Source organism: Podarcis filfolensis, assembly GCF_964270895.1.
Source record: "Podarcis filfolensis genome assembly, chromosome: 5".
Taxonomy (NCBI): domain Eukaryota; kingdom Metazoa; phylum Chordata; class Lepidosauria; order Squamata; family Lacertidae; genus Podarcis; species Podarcis filfolensis.
Genome location: NC_139608.1, coordinates 60539930 through 60556722, shown reverse-complemented (window position 1 = coordinate 60556722; position 16793 = coordinate 60539930). Strand labels below are relative to the sequence as shown.

The 16793-nt window shown below is 41.5% G+C and overlaps 1 protein-coding gene across 2 annotated transcripts in view; it reads left to right on the top strand.

Moving 5' to 3' along the window:
* Nucleotides 1-16793, top strand: part of CFAP46 (cilia and flagella associated protein 46) — an 82432-nt gene that overhangs the window by 56761 nt on the left and 8878 nt on the right. For both annotated transcript variants that reach the window (XM_083616810.1, XM_083616811.1), the window contains exons 43-55: nt 3794-3982; nt 4337-4477; nt 5326-5505; nt 6601-6771; nt 7317-7414; nt 9431-9606; nt 10308-10504; nt 11934-12046; nt 12892-13085; nt 13880-14044; nt 14481-14551; nt 15975-16035; nt 16745-16780. In XM_083616810.1, the coding sequence (XP_083472936.1) occupies nt 3794-3982; nt 4337-4477; nt 5326-5505; nt 6601-6771; nt 7317-7414; nt 9431-9606; nt 10308-10504; nt 11934-12046; nt 12892-13085; nt 13880-14044; nt 14481-14551; nt 15975-16035; nt 16745-16780 (1792 nt within the window). The remainder of the gene's footprint in view (nt 1-3793; nt 3983-4336; nt 4478-5325; nt 5506-6600; nt 6772-7316; nt 7415-9430; nt 9607-10307; nt 10505-11933; nt 12047-12891; nt 13086-13879; nt 14045-14480; nt 14552-15974; nt 16036-16744; nt 16781-16793) is intronic.

Sequence of the window (16793 nt, the reverse complement as noted above, 5' to 3'; positions counted from 1 at the left end):
CCGGAACGCTTCGTGAATGGCAAGTAGTTCTCGGTCATATACCGTGTAGTTCCTCTCGGATTTGTTTAGCTTACGCGAGAAGAAAGCACACGGTCTCCACTCCGACTTACTCTTCCCCGGCTGAAGAAGCACCGCCCCCACCGCCCGGTCTGACGCATCAGTCTCCACTCTCATTGGTTTTTGTAAATCCACATGCAGGAGTTGTTCTTCCGAAGCGAATGCCCTTTTCAATTCTTCGAATGCTTGCTCCGCCTCCGCCGTCCAAACAAATTTCTTCTTGCTGCTGAGACAGTCCGTAATGGGGGCCGTTAAGTGGGCAAAGTTCTTGATGAACTTGCGATAAAAGTTCCCAAACCCTAAGAATCTTTGCACATCCCTTTTCGTTTTCGGTGTCTTCCATTCCAGCACCGCCTGGACCTTGCCTGGATCCATGACTAATCCCTTGTCTGACAAGCGGTACCCCAGGAATTCCACCTCCTTGGTGTGAAACTGACACTTCTCCAATTTCACCCACAGCTGGTTTGCTTGCAGTCGGCTCAACACTTCCCTGACGTCCTTTACATGCTGCTCCTCATTCTCGGAATATACTAACACGTCATCTAGGAAGGCCACGCAATTCTTGTAGAGCAGAGGTCCCAGGACGTGGTTCATGAACGATTGAAAACATGCTGAGCCTGCTTGTAATCCGAAGGGCATAACGAGATATTCAAAAGCCCCTAAATGGGTGAACATGGTTGTTTTCCATTCATCCCCTTTCCTTATCCGTATCAGGTTGTATGCCCCCCTTAGGTCCAGTTTAGTAAAAATCTTTCCCTTCCTCACCCTGGTCAAAATGTCATCAATTCTGGGCATGGGGAAAGCCACTGGTTCCGACACTGCATTTAGGGCCCGAAAGTCCACTACAAGTCTTGGTTTATCCGTGTCTTTTTTGTCCACAAAGAACACTGGGCTGCCCCCCACCGCCCTGGACTCTCTGATGAAACCTCGCTTCAGGTTTTTATCAATAAACTCCCTTAACTCCTGCATTTCCCTGTCTGACATGGCATACAGCTTGCCCACTGGGAGCTGGGCCCCAGGGACTAGATTGATTTGGCAGTCAAAGGGCCTATGCGGTGGTAGTTTGTCTGCTTCCCTTTCGCTGAAGACATTGCTCAGGTCAGCGTATTGTTTGGGCACCTCCCCTTTGCCCATTACTTCCGTCCCTGCTAAAAGGGCCTTTGCCCCTTCCGGAGCCTTCCCCTCTTTGCAGTGTTCCAGGCAATGTGCTGACCCAAAGGAGACCACTCTTTGATGCCAGCCCACTAGCGGATCATGCAACGCTAGCCAGCTCATTCCCAAAATAATGGGAGCCCCTCCCAAGGTGGCAACATTGAACGCTATTCTTTCAGTGTGCCTGGCCACCCTCATTACCATTGGGACGGTCTGTAGGCTGACTTCTCCTCCCAACAGCTCCCTCCCATCGATCGTGGTCACCTGCAAGGGGTTACTTAAGGGGATTGTCTGTATCTGGTGTTCAGCTGCAAACTCCTTACTCATAAAATTACAGGAGCTGCCTGAGTCCAATAGCGCCTTTATCTTCAATGGGTGACCGTTTGGCAGCTCTAGTAACACCTCTATCACTAGGGCTGGTCTTGGAGGTTCCGGCGTGGGCACTTTTACTGCTCCTTGGCCTGGCTGCTGTGCCCTGAAGGTGGCAGCCAGGCGTTGGCTTTTACTTGCTCCAGCACTTCCTCCTCCTTTTCCCCAACAGCTCCCGCCATCCCTTGCCATTCCTTTCTTTGTGGACAGACTCTGGCAAAGTGACCTGGCTGCTGGCAGAGATAACATTTCTTGGCGTTCTTCCCCTCCTTCTTCCGCCCTTCACTGGGATTTGAAATTGCGCGCGCGCGTGCTGTTCCAATTTCCATCGGCTCTCCAGGCGGGAAAGTTGGCTCCGGAATCTCTGGAATGCGGAAATCCCTCCAACGCTCCCCTTTCCCTTCCCGCTTCTCCAAGGCTCTCGCCTCCTGGCGCGCTCCAATGGTCAGCGCCGATTTGGTCAGCTGATCCATAGACTCCGCCCTGGGCGCCCGGGAAAGTTCGTCTTTCACAGCCGAAGAAAGTCCCTCTTCAAAAAGCATTTGAATGGGTTCCGCTGCTAGATCCCACCCCAATTTATGTATCAACATGGTAAACTCAGTCCAGTACTCACGGACAGATCGGCTCCCCTGTTTACAAGCCATCAACTGTCTGCGCACCACTCCCTGCTCAATGTCACTGGAAAACATCAGGTCCATGGCGCGAAAAAACTTCCTCGCATCCTTCAGGACTTCATTATTCCCTGCCATCAGGGGTCTCACCCAGTCTCTTGCCCCCCCTTCGAGATGGCCAACCACAAACGCCACTCGCGATTCCTCGTCGGGAAAGTCGTCAAACTGTAGATTGAGAGCATACTGCATCTCTGTCCTGAAGGCTTGATAGTTCCTGGGATCCCCCCCAAACTTCTGCACCAATCCTGGCATCTTTCTAGCCAGTGGGGGCCCTTTTGCCTTTTCTGCATCCTGCGCCCTCCTCTCCTCGAGCCTCGCCGTTTGCAGCGCTAGCTGGACCTCCAACACCCGGTACCTTTCTTCCAGGCTTGGACCTGCTCCAGCTCCTCCCGCTTCTCCGGTTCCGGCTGGGTTACTCATGATGCCTCTCTGCACAAGCTGCTTTCAGGGACTGTCGGATTGCTGTGATGGGATGATGAGCTGCTTGTGCGTAAAATTTCTAGTCCCTCAGGGTTTGGCTAAGTCCACAAACCCCTGTCTGTAACGGAGCTCCATCAGCATGGCTCCGTCAGTCGCTGGCAGAATCCGACAGTGGGCGTTTACGGAATTTCTTCCAGCATAAAAGCTCCTTAACGGAAACACGCCTTCTGGACTCTCTGCGTGACAGTTTCCGGCGAGGAGTGGGTGTCCCTATAGGAGGTCCTGAAACCTCCCCACTGTTCTCGCTGGAATTGTCTCTGAGCCATCCCTCCGACTCACTTTCCCTTGGAGCTCTTTCTCTCCCCCTGCTGGTTCCCTCCTCAGCTGATAAGTCTCTCCCAACCTCTGGGAGCCCTTGCACCTCCGGTTCTTCCGATGACAGTTCCCTGACACGTTCCAATACCAAGGTGCGCTTTCCTATAGAAAGTAATGCAAAACAAATTAATCCATTCCAGACGTTTAAAAGCAACCCCTAAAACAACAATTTAACATGAATTTTACTATCTAACAATACCATGGATCCATAACATGAAAGCAATAATCATTGTACTGTACTTTAAAATAAATAAGACAGTATTGTAGATGATAAAATAAAAATTATTATTTTTTTCTTACCTGCGCTGATGATTGTCATTGTTTGGATGGGGGGGCTGTTATCCATTTCCACAGTCACACAATCAATCAGTAGCTGAGCTAGGTTCCATACAGTCACAAAAACAAATTAACCGAAAAAACTCAAAAACAAAAACGCAAAATAAATAGCAGAAACAAAAACGCCAAACTTAATCCGTACCGGAAGTCCGTTTGACTTCCTAAATGTTCGAAAACCAAGGCACAGCTTCTGATTGGTGCAGGTGCCCCGGAAACAATAGCCGACAGCCGCATCGGACGTTCAGCTTCCAAAAAACGTTTGAAAACCGGAACACTTACTTCCAGGTTTTTGGCGTTTGAGAACCAAGGTACCACTGTACTCCATTTCTGAAGCATTGGATCATTTTTGTTGTTCGTAATGTTACCAGTTTCCAGCATATTGGTTTTATTTCATGTTTTCTGAATTCTGACAGGCATGGTTAAAACTCAGCTGCACAATTGGCCATAATGCCCAGGCTCAGCTAACAAGCCTACAGAGTCTTTGTACTGGCTGTCCTGATTTCAGAGCCAAATACCTCTATCTCACTGGGAAGTGTTTGCGTTTAATGGCTGATCATACAAACCCCATCTTTACAGATGTTCACTGGAGTGAAAAGGCAGCGGTACGGCATATTTTTACTACATTTAATCAAAGCGTTAATGGAAGTGGGGAAATGAACAACTTCAGAAATCTGTTTTCGGCTTATTCCACATTTTTATTTGGTGTTTTATTGTGTCCTGTGTGGATTGTGTGCACGGGATTTTACAAATTGGAATAAGTTTTGGAATAAATGTGACAACCTGCGAATTAAAGGATCCATGTAGTTACTAGAGTGCCACATCAGACAAAGGAGGAGTTTGTGTGTGTGGTCAACATTGCATAGCGTATTAGGACTGGGCTTTGTGTATGTGTTCGCACATTTCATGCGTTACATTTTGACAATGCTTTGTTTGTTTAATTCTTTTGTGATGGACAGGAGGAACCTAAACCTGTCCTTGAGAAATCCCCCTCACCAGAATCAGAAGCAAAATGTGATGAAAGTGAAACACCAACTCCGGGTTTGCAACTTACCAAAAAACAGCTTGATGATTACAGGAGGAAAGCAAGTGAATTAAGGGTACATTTATGTGATAACCTAAGTACTTTATATATACATACATACACACACACACACACATATATATATAGTAAATTCTAAGTTTAGGACATGCCAGGTCAGTACTAAAAGACAGGCAGTGAGGGGAAAGTGTTTAGGACATTTCCACTTCACTGTAGAATATTTTTATAAGATAACACATAAAGTAGAATTTTAGTTAAGAAAGTAAATAGTAAAGAATTTGAAAAAGCTGTAAATAGTAAAGAATTTGAACAAGCTGTTCAGGAAAAAAACTAAAAATTTATTTGCTGCTAATTTTCCATTTTTTGTATTTGATTTCTTTGATTTCTTGGTATGTTGGTTTCTAAAAGTCTTTTGTAAAATGAGATGAAAATAAGAACTGGATCTTTTTCTCTCTTTTTTTGGAAAGTAATTTTTAAAAAGGAATATAAGCTCATATTGATCTAGCTGTTCTCATGTTAATCATTTTTAATTACTTTGCATCATCTTTTCATCACTTTCCTCATTTATAAAATGTTTTGTTCCTGGATTTTTGTTCCATGGATAAAGAGTCAGAAAAAGGAAGCCCAGCAGGAACATGTATTTGTTTTGAACTAAATGGAAAGCATAATCTAATAGAGCCCTAATAGGATGCTCTGAGGGACAAAATAGCATAACTGGGAGCCTAGTATGAAAGTCTCAATTTATGCCCATTTGTCCTCCCTAGAAACATTTAATCTTTTCCATTAGGAACTGTTATATGAGATCAGAATGTTCTATCTTCTTTGAAGTGATAAACTACAATTTATGTTGGATTTATGTAGTTTTAGCAATATTGAATACATAGGATTCTGATCTTTGCTATATAGAGGAAACAGACTTGGACCCAAAGATACCTGTTTCAGTCAACGGAGGTTTTGCTGCAGAGCATTAATGTTGCAATGAACAATAACATGATTGATATCCTGGCTGCTGCTAGCTTGGAAATGGTGGAGTGCTTTGGACGATTTGACTCCGTTTCAGCAAGCCAGTTTTTGGCCCTTTATCAGGTGAGACAACAGCTACTTCAATTAGCCCTTTAGTACCATAATCAGCCAAGTCAATCTTAAAAGTATTAAGAACATGTGAATTCAGACTGTGATATTACTAAATAAAATCATTTCTTTTATGTGATGGTTTCTATTCCCATGTGATGTAATTATTACTTTAAATATGTAGCAAACATAAATTAAGCCTTGTGCAAGCATAACACCTGCAAACGACTATCAGTGGTTCAGTGTTTTGGAACATGTATTTTGGGGGCTGTGCACCAGATCCAACCAAATGCCAGATCCTAAAATCAGGCTGACTCAAGTCAACCCAGGATTCAACCAAATTGGGGTGTGGCATCCCTGGATCACCCTGAAGTTGGGCTGGATCCATCTGGAGCAATCCAGGGCTGTCAAAAGGGAAGGGCAGCTTGGTGACGAGGAGAAGGAGGGAAAAGGAGACATTCAGATAGCCCCCAACCACATGATTAATTAGTGGAAAACATTCCTTCTTTCTTCCTAAAACTTTTGCTGAAGCCCTTTCCTATCAAAAATGACTAGCTGAAATCTCCAGTTTATGGCATTTACATAATTTAAGCAACTTTTCAATAAATGCTTTGTGCGTTTTATCTCTTCTTGTCGTCTCCTTAATCTGCCACCTTTCAGTCTCCCCTTAACTTCTGCCCATACTGGCCCTCCTTAGAGAGAAAGCAGATCAGTCAATGGTAGCCAGACACCCATTTTTTAATTTGTCCATCCTCATCCTTCAACCCTAGTGATGTTAATTTAGCTCAGCCAATCATAGCAGAAGCTTTATCACCACCAGTACTATCCCTTCCTTACACCAATAGCTCCTTAGTCAATATAAATATCATTTAACCAGGCGTGGGGGGGAAGCATTTCAGTGAAGCACATTTATGGAGAGATCATTCCACAGAAAGAAGCTGAATAGCTGAGAAAACGCATTCTTAGTATTTTGATGTCAGGGCTTCTTTACTGTGAATGTAAATAATCACCATATCGGGGCCACTTCGTTTCATGCTTTCTTGAAAGGGTTTTCATTAGAAATCTGTTTTAAAACATTTCCCAAACTAGACTTGTATTAAAATGTTGCAGAGCTGTTCAGCATCACTGATGATGAAAAACATCCTGCTAGCAGCTACACTGAACACCAGCAAATCACAGCTGGCAGCGATGCTGCATCTGCAGCACCACTTGCAACAAAAAGGAGATGTTACATGCAGTCTTCTAAAAAATGTGGAGCACAGGTTGGCTGCAATCTCAAAGGTAACTTGCTCAGTTAAAATAAAATTGCAATTTCTCATCCAGCTAGGGATCTATAGGACCTGAGAATGATCCCTAGCTGTAGTGGAACACCTGTTTGGAACATATATGATCAATTATTCTCTTGCCCTACAAATTGTGTGTGTGTGTGCTATATATATTGGAATATAAAGCAGGTAAGAGCATTAAAAGTTGGAGGGAAGAATTAAAAAGCAGTGATAGATTGTCTGAGCAAAATTTGTTAAAATTTTTGCAACTTGCTCTGTTTTTTGTAATGTACGTTTTCTAATGCACTGTAGTTCACAGATAGCGCTGCAGACTTCTATGTTATGACAACCTGGGCTCTCAGGGCTACTGCCCTACTGCAGCACCACCAGATGGTTAGGAGCAGGAGGGTACTGACTCGCTGGCGTATATATTACAAAAATATGGCTAATAAGAATTCTACAACCCAGCCATGCTATTACTTTGACACTTTGTCATGAAAAGATTAAAGTTATGTTTTAAACGGTCTGAAAATTTATTCACTGTTACCTTTTTTTGCATAGGCATGGGGAAATCTTTGTATTTCTCCACAACACTTTAACATCATGAATGAATTACCACCAAATTTTCATGTAATGATTCTCCAGCATTCAGAAGACAGGTATGAATATAGGTTCTCATGTTGGCACTCGTTTGCAATACAGTTGCAGTCAGTGGAGTGGCGGTGCTTACCTGGCCTCTAATCACCACCATTGTTGGGTTTACCAAGAGGGGGAGGGGTGATGCCAGGATGTTGTAAATGTACTAGCAGGAATGCCGGATTGGCTCTGCTGTTGCATTAACACCATGCTGGAACCGCCGCCATCTCACTCCTCTTCCTTCTCGCACACCAGAGCAGTAGCAGAGGTGATAATTTCAGGAAAGCAGTGGCCCACCAGCTGTTGCTGTTAGAGTGTCTGTTCCATATGCCATTGCTTTGGTGCAGGCATAAAATGTAACCATGACTGGTTAGTGCAAGTCATAGTTTGTTACTTCATCCTGTTTATGATCTCAAATATCTAATTTGGTTTAACTGGTCAAGCCTTGTTCTCTGAGGCTGTTGGTTGAAAGACACCAGCAAAGGCTGTTTGTCATCTAGCAAACAGGAGAAGCACGGTTAGCATAAATCAGCTTTTCTCAGCCTGGTACCATCCAGATGTTTGGGATTACAATTTCTATCATCTCTGACTGGAGCTCCTGGAAGTTGTTCAGCAAAACATCAGGGTGGCACCAGGTGGGAGAAGTCTGAGGTAAACCATGGATTCATGTTCTGGTTTGTAGCCAATCCTTCACCATAGCAGTGTTACCCAGATCTTACTCGTGTTTAAAGGAAAATACACAATGGTTACGTATTTCATTTTTATAGGGCCATGCTCTTTAGCTTCTGTTTCAGTAAAACATAGTGATTATAGTGTAAGCAAAGAGAAATAGCTGTGCCTGGCCTTTGTTAGAATCAAACCCACCACTGAACGTCTGTCTGTTGCGTCCCAAACTGCTTCTTGGCTGCCTCTGTGCACTCATATCATTTCAATATCGCTTTGCCAGTCCTGTGACATCTTTTCCTTCAGCGACTTCCGGCAGCTGCTGTGTACCAGCAGTTTTAACTATGTATGGTATATATGGTTGTCTCCTGCACTTCAGGTCCTTTCCCACTTTGAAAAGATGGGTTTGAAGAAAGGTGCATTTGTTATCGCATGTTTTGAAGATAAGGTGCTCTCTGTTGGATAACTACAGTTAACAGTGATAGTACTTGAGGATAGTATTTGTCTTCTGGCTTTCCACCATTACATTTTATTTATTTATTTGCATTCTTTCCATTTTTATTTCAAAGCCAGGAAGTTTGTCACAGTATTTCCGATCTATTATATTTAGCTATGAATGTGAAGAAAGAGGTTTTTAAAAACATGACAGAAACCATCCACCACCCATTCCACTTGAGCACCTTCTCCCAGTTTTAGTTGTTTCTGCTACTCTGGGTTCCTTGCCTTTCTCGAAGGAATTCTCCTTCCTTCCCCAGTAAATGCAGGGAAAGTAGAGTTAAGGATCTCAAAAATGTAGCACAGACTTTTTCAAACTACACACAGGTCCCACTATCAGACACTATCTGCGATTTCATACACCCAAACATAAAAATTATGACCAAACATTGCTACATACATGGCTGATTCAGAGTTTGCCCACTTCCTTGCTTGCTTGTGCAAAATGGTGGCAGCCATTTTGGGGAAGGAGCCATGGATAGAGGAACTGCGCAGAGGGATCGGACAAATCAGGGAGCAGGAGGGAGCAGACAAATCAGTTTATCCCTTTGTCTCTTCTTTCCTGTTTGGCTGCAGCCATTTTAGGAGGAAACCATGGCGGGAGGGGAGAGAGAGATCACAGATTAGAAATGTTCCCATAGGAAATAATAGGAATCATCAGCTCATTCTGTAAACACTCGCCTAACGAACAATTTGTGGGAATGCATTGTGTTCGGAAAGCGGGATATTCACATACATATAACCTGCTATCATTTGGAGTATTGAGGTAGTTAGGTACTTGCATCACATTCAGTTATAAATTTATGCTGGATAAGAAGGGAATAAGGCATTATCTGAGGGAAAACGGTCTTCTGAAAAATTTGATTTGTTTTCTTCACTAGATCTTACTTGTATGGCGCACTGCTTGAGAAAGTGAAATTGACCAATCCAAAGGAACAAAAGGACCACAAGGAAAAGGGTGGACAGCAGAAGGAAAAGAGTGGACAGCAAAAGGAGAAGAGCGGGCAGCAGAAGGAGAAGAGTGGGCAACAAAAGGGAAAAACTAATCAGCCAACTTGTAAGCATTCCTAAGAAGTGCAGATTCAATTATGGTTCTCTTTTGTTGGGCTGGACTGAAACTTCACACATGAATATTTGGGGCAAAAATGTCCTATTTTTGAGGGAACCAAATTATGCCCTTGAGAGCCCTCTTCCACTCAATTTTATTTGCTTTGTGATTGGCAGCAGCTCCAGCTCCACTTTTTAAAGTGCACCTTCTAGCTGGGAACAGTATTTTCAGCCAGCTGGAGGATCACGTCATGAGCATGATGAAGTCCCAATGCCACCTACCCATTCAGAGTGAGGACACTTGCTCTCCCCTCAGTTTCTTGCTGAAACATGGAAATATTTTTCATGGCTGCCAAAAAACCTTTAGCCCCAGGTAGTCTTGCGTAGAAATACAACTCATCCTGTGGAATTAAACCATTTGAATTCCCGGTGCAAGTGTTAAATGGGTGCCCACAGTGAAGGATTAGGATTGAGTCATCCCAGCTCCATGACTCATGTATCCCCAAGTTATCTTGGTTCACAAAGGTTATATCATCACCTAATTTATTTAACACTACTACCACTGCTGCAGTAATTCACGCTCTCTTGTGCCTGGATCCTTTCTGTATGCCTGGATATGGAAAATGAAGATGCATTGCATGTTTTAAAAAATTACAATGCATTGCAAGTGTCAAAATGTTTTTAATAGGCTTGTATTTTAATTTACATCAGTGCAGGCTAAAATTGTGCGATCCCAGGTGAATTCTAATACTTTGATGAATTTGCTGGAGAAGGTAAAGGTTTTGAAAGATGAAAGGATGAGGAGTCTTCGGAGACAAACATCACCAGAGAGAAGCCATGAAGACAAAAATGAGTTTCAAAAACTGCAAGAATCAGTCATCAAAGTAGAAACAGGAAGAAAAAGTACTGTAAGAACTGCACTTGTTCATATTGGTGTTTTCACACCTGATGTACTGAGATAGTAGAGTAATATTTAATAACTACTTTTTCCTCTTGTGAATACAGCGTAAGTTGTTGTCCATAATAATTTCACTAGTGTCAGCTAGTACCCAGGCAGATGAGCAGGGTATAAATAATAAAATTATTATTTTTATTAACCTTATGGCATTGGTTTTCAACTGGGGAGTCTGTTATGGATGTGGGGAGTGATTAACAAAATCAATCTGGGAATATCCCCTCAGTCACACAGTTTAGGACATTCCACACCTCTCCTCAGCAAAGTTTCTTTTCCTTTGAGAAAATTAAGGGGCTCATGTAAATGTAAACTAAGCTTTAATAATAATAGATAATAATAATGCAATATATTTTATTATAATGAATATAATAAAGAAATAATAAGTAAAATAACAATAATGAGAAACTAAATACAACAATATGAGGCAAGTCTGAGGCAAGAAAGAAAGAAAAGACAGTTGGTCCCTCTTATTTGAAACTTAACGGAACATAATGAAGGGAGGGGCTGATTCCAGAGCATGACACACAAGCCCCGCCCACCAGATACCAAACATTCTACTGATCAAATTAGGCTACAGGGTTTTTCTTACAGAATCAGAACTAGGGATGTCATCTGATTCTTCACACTGGTTCGGATCCCAGTTTGATGCTCTCATCACCTGCACCATTTTGCTTTAGTTCCCACTTTGCTATTTTTAACTACTCCGAATCTGGCCTTTTAGCTTTTAGAAAATAATGTTATTAATGACGTCCTAATGAATACTATTATAATGTTATTACAAAAATACGTGCATGGGACTCAATGAGACAGAAGTAAAAGTAAATACAAACTGGTTGAAAGGAAATCTGCAGAAATCCCCTGCAAGCAAGATTGCTTCATGAAGAGAGCAGTCAAGCAGACTACAGTCCAGTCCAGTGCCCAGTCTGCCTGTAGCGAATTCCACCACCATCTTTAGTCAGGACCCACCATTGGGTGACAGCCGGATCTAAATTCAGTCATAACGGCATCACTGCCTAAATCCTAGTATAAGACAAACAATTAAAAATTGAGTATCCAAAAGTATGTTTAGGCTAAAGATGGGTTCCTGGTCCCAAAAGGTTGATGACTACTATTCTAGTGGATGATTTTATAAATATTACAGCTATTGCACCAGTGTTTTCGTTAGGGAACACATTATCAAATAAAATAACACATACATAAAAATAAGGTGTAACGTTGTTTAAAGGTGATTGTTCAGTTTAGACCTGGGATAGTTTAAACATTACTAAATTTTCATGACTGTTCTATTTCTATTTGGCTATTCAGTTTTCCTTTCTGTCCTTGATATTCTTATGCCTTTTTAAAAATCAATCAATCAATCACTGTTTTACTTTATATCATAGGAAACAGAAAATGAAGATGAAGAACATTTTATATCAGAATTCCAGGCTATCATGAAAGACGTAGAAGAATATCTGAAACCTGTATTGTCACAATTTGATTTCTCTGAGCTGAGGTATTTTTTCAAATGTTTTCTCTTATTTGTTACATATCTTTAGGCACCAGGCAAAAACATTCCTCTTCTCCCAGGCCTTTGGCTAATTAAACAATCTCTGGCCTTTTAAACAGTGGGGGGTGGGTATTATTTTGTTTGTTATTATAGCATGTATTTTTGTGTTTTCATACTATAAACCACCGTGTCACCCTTGGATGAAGGGTGGTATATAAATTTAAGAAATAAATGTTGTTCCCAGCCTCTGAAGCAATTCTGATATAGTAAAGGAAGCTGACAAAAGCACAGTTGTTTTCATTCTGAACAAATAGAACTGCAAACAGGAATCTAAGAGGCCATTTTTAGTACCCCATTTTATAGACCATTACAAGAAAAACCTGTCAAACCTAATAAAAGAAATTTCTTATAGAAGTGCAGGAGCAAATCTGCACCGTAGGAGACTTCTGCTTCCTCTGAAAAGACACATGTCAGACAATCTTTGGAACCTGATTTCTTCAGGCATTGGCAGTGTCACAGTAAGGTATCTTTGTCCAGTAGCCACTACTGCCTGTGATGTGCTTGGTTCATCTTGGTCCCTGTAGCACCTGCTGCCTGGAGGTAGAAGCATCATCTGTAATTTTATACCAATTTATTCAGGTCATTGGAACCATCAGAACTATGCAAGTCTATGTTAACCTTAAGTAAAACTATGAGAATGCGTGTTTCTCTTGTATGATAAAGCCAGGTGAGTTCTGCTTTTCCTATTGCAGGTAACATGAAACAAACTGCAAGTATTTGATTCCTGTTACTGTTCTTTAAAAAATTACATGCTGTACAATATTTTTAAGGCCTGGTCTTTGTCTCCTCAGGCCAAGTCCAGCAGTCTCTCCAGCTGATTCAGGAAAAGGTAAAGGTGACTCAGGTAAAACTAAGGCAGGTGACTCAGGAAAAGGCAAAAAAGGTAGTCCAGGAAAAACTAAAGCAGATGGCTCAGGAAAAGGCAAAGCAAGTGAGGCAGGGAAAGCAAAAGCTAAAAATAAGGAGAAAGCCACTACAGCTCCAGGTATGTCTTAAGTTCTAAAGCATATATATAGTGTCAGATGATTTATCTTCTTGATAAATAGTTTGCTACAAAATTTCAAAGTATTAAGTATTGTATTCTCAGGTTTGCATAAGTTATCTATGATTTCTGTAATTATGCACTTTCAAAGGCAGATTGTTTTGTTTATATTTAACCATGATGACAAACCATTGCATGCTTGTGAATCCTCTTCCCATTTCCCAATAGTCCATGCATGTTGGGAGGACAATAGAAAGTTCCTTCCTGGTTTATGCAAACCATAGGCTGCTCACAAACCAGAAACCAGAAGCCCAAATAATGGTTTCATCCTATGGTTTGAGCAAATTACAGATTTCTACGTGTGGATGAGGCAATGAACTATGGTTTGCCTCAATCTAGGAACAGACACTTCTAATCGCCTCTCTTTGCATGTGCCAGAAGCAAGAGAGAAAGTGTGCAAACTCAAGACTCAGTTTATTGTGCTTGAATGTAGCCATTATATTTGGGTGTAGAAAGAAATGTTGACTTCTGATTAATTTATGGCACTGGCTACCTCCGAACCAAGAAGTCCTATATTCTGCATGATTTTCCCAGGGGCTTCCCAAATATGTGTGTGTGTGTGTGTGTGTGTGTGTGTGTGTGTGTGTTTTTAAAGACTTAATTTATCTCTTCATCTTAACTGGGGGTGAAAACAGAGTCAGTTTATCTGAGCAGAAGGAAAAAATGCTTCCCATTTAAGAACAGTTGTTATTCTTTTATTGAGACTTATTTTTCTTCCCCATTTTTCCTACATTCAGCTGGCATTGAAGATATAGGAGAATGCATAATACTACTGGTGGACAAATGTCTTTTGGAATTTCCTTTGGAGGGTCTGAGTATCTTTCAAGAAAAGACAATAAGTTCTGTGTCCAGAGACTTTTCTCTCCAAATGTTCTACAACCGCTTACATAAAGACGAATCAGGTACAGACAAATTTATATATATTTGAAAATATATTCTTAGATAGATAGATATAGACTTTGAACCCCTTTTTGATAATAGTTGGTATCACGATAATATATTTTACATTTCTGCTTAGGGAGCAGCCTTGTACCTCACCATTAACTGTCTCAGTGTCCCTTCCAGTTCTACAATTCTACAATTTTATGATTCTATTATTCTTATGTAGAGACTCCTGTGAAAAAGTATTGTGGTGTTTGAACCTGTGTATACAGTCAATGTTAGAATGCAAATGTTGGTTATCAGAAGCATTACTTGTAATAAGCCTTCAGACTATCTCTGTAATTCACATACATTGATGACCATGAGAAGTGTGTCAATCTCTGGAAAACACTGCAGGGATTGGGGAGAGGGTGTCATATCTTATTCTAAGGATGGTTGTGCTTTTAACATTTTCAGAAAATGAGTTCAAAAAGGATGGGAAAAAAGAATCAAGACCAAAAGGTGAACACAGAAGGAGTGTGAAAGTAGTAAGTATATATTTTTGACGATATCTGATGCATTTCTAAGCTGTATTATAATGTCCTGTTCAAGATCCCAAAACTCTGCAACTTTCTAATAGTTTAATTTTAACTTTAATATGCATATTAGTGAAGCAGTTGTATAATGCATTGTGTTTGCATGTATCCTTGTTTCATCTTGTTATACCTTTTGTTACAAAACGAGACATATAAACTTCACAATAATAATTCTTCTCATTGTTGATCATAAATTCCTGCTGCACTGCTGGAGAAACAGCACACGCCAATATTCCTTGCAAATACTTTTAGTAATAAAGTTGCCTTGAAAAAGGGATCAATAGTCTGTCCCAACCCAATAGGCAATATAGGCAGTTTTGGGTGTCAAAAATCTTGGGAAATTCTTCAAGGGCGAATATAATTATTCACTCCATCCTAGACCCTTTCAACCAGGAGTGGGGGACCTGTGGACTTCTAGATTCTGTTGGACTCAGAGACAGTCCTACCATTAGGCACACTGAGACAAACACCTCAGGCGGCAGATGCTGAGATAAGCACCAGGGTGAGATGCTGGGAAAAAGGGCTATGTGTGCTAGACAGCCTGATCTTCACCCCCTAAGCTAGACTTCTATCCTTGGGAGTGGCTGGGGAAACGCAGCCAGATGGGCGGGGTATTATTATTATTATTATTATTATTATTATTATTATTATTATTACCCATGACTGGTGCTGAAGTAAGATTCGGCTATCAGTCCAGTAGGTTCTAGAACATGTAATGGAGGAAGCACAATCTAGTCCTTCAGCTCAGGCATCCAAATGGTTGGCCAGCTCTAGTTGGTCTCCAGCTCCCATCACCCTTAGTCAGGGATGATAGGACTTGTTGTCCCACATCTCTAGAACCACAGATTGTCCACCACTGCTTTAGACAGCAAGGTCTGAGATATGGAGGCTGTTTGTGTTCTTCCTCCTTCACCTCCCCTATGCGTTCCTATTATTCCCAAGTCTTAATCTTCGGAAAGGGACTACAATAGGAGAAAACCATCAATAAAGTCCTAACAAGGTCTGGGGGCATATAATTAATTTCTACCTTGGACAGCAAAACAGCGTGAGCAATCCCTGTGCTTGAGAAGTAGTGTTGATCAGGAAATTTATTCATATTACTTCCCTACAATCACAACTGTGGCATGCACACTCTGCCATGATTTTTGTGGCAACTGGGATCTTCCACAAAAGTTATACGCAGTAGCATTTTCCATGTTATTATGACAAAAACAGTGTTATGCAGTATTGATGGATGCTACTTAGGATTCCAGCCCTGAGCATGCTTGCCAGAGGGTGAGTCCCAATGGAGCTTATTAGGCTTTCATTCTGAGAAAAGAAGAATTGTGCTGTGGGTGTTCTTTCATACTAAAGCTATGACTTTCTTATTCAACAGCCTAACCTTAACCGTGTTCTGCCACCCAACTGCCTTCCAATTGATATACATAATGTTAAATGTATCCTTTCAGAAGCTATTGATTAGCAAATGGAATACTTAAATCATGAGTTTTACATCCGAGCTGCCCATTTCCTTGAGCTCAGCAATCGAGCCACATCACTGCTACTGTCTGTGTCAATTACTGAATCGTCTTCAGAGCTAGGAAAGCTTGTAGGGCAATCAGACTGACTTCCCTGTGCCAACTACTACTACTACTGTTGTTGCTACTAAATTCTGCAGTATTGCAAGTGTCAAAGTGTATAGAAAGTGTCTAGCTTTCTGTTTGCTAACCTTTACAGTCGAGAGCAAATGGTGTGGAATTGGTGTGAGAGAGACCTTTGGACAGTAGAAAAGAATACTTGCTTTTTAGACAATACTTAAGCTGCAAAGATGGAAGGGAAGCGGTTTCATCATGTGAGAGGACTATGGAGGTTAAGCAGTAGCCTTGGGAAAGAGAGCTTGGATGCTACTGACTTAGGAAGGGCAAAGAGTTTGCTTAGGCACAAAAGTGGGAGCCTGGTAAGCAGAGGGAGGGAACTGCTGGTGGTGATTTCTTCAGGGAAGATATCAAAAGGTGACACATTAGGATTGGATGCTGAGGGTGCCACTGGCTTTATTTCTGGTTCCTGCACCCAATCGAAACTGGAGGCAGGGGGAGGAGTTGTATGTAGTTAATTATATTTAAATTTGACACCCTTCATTTGCATGTTCTTAATGGTATGTCTCAGATGTTGTGGATCCATACAATGATGTAACAGAAAGAGGTAAAGTTTGTAT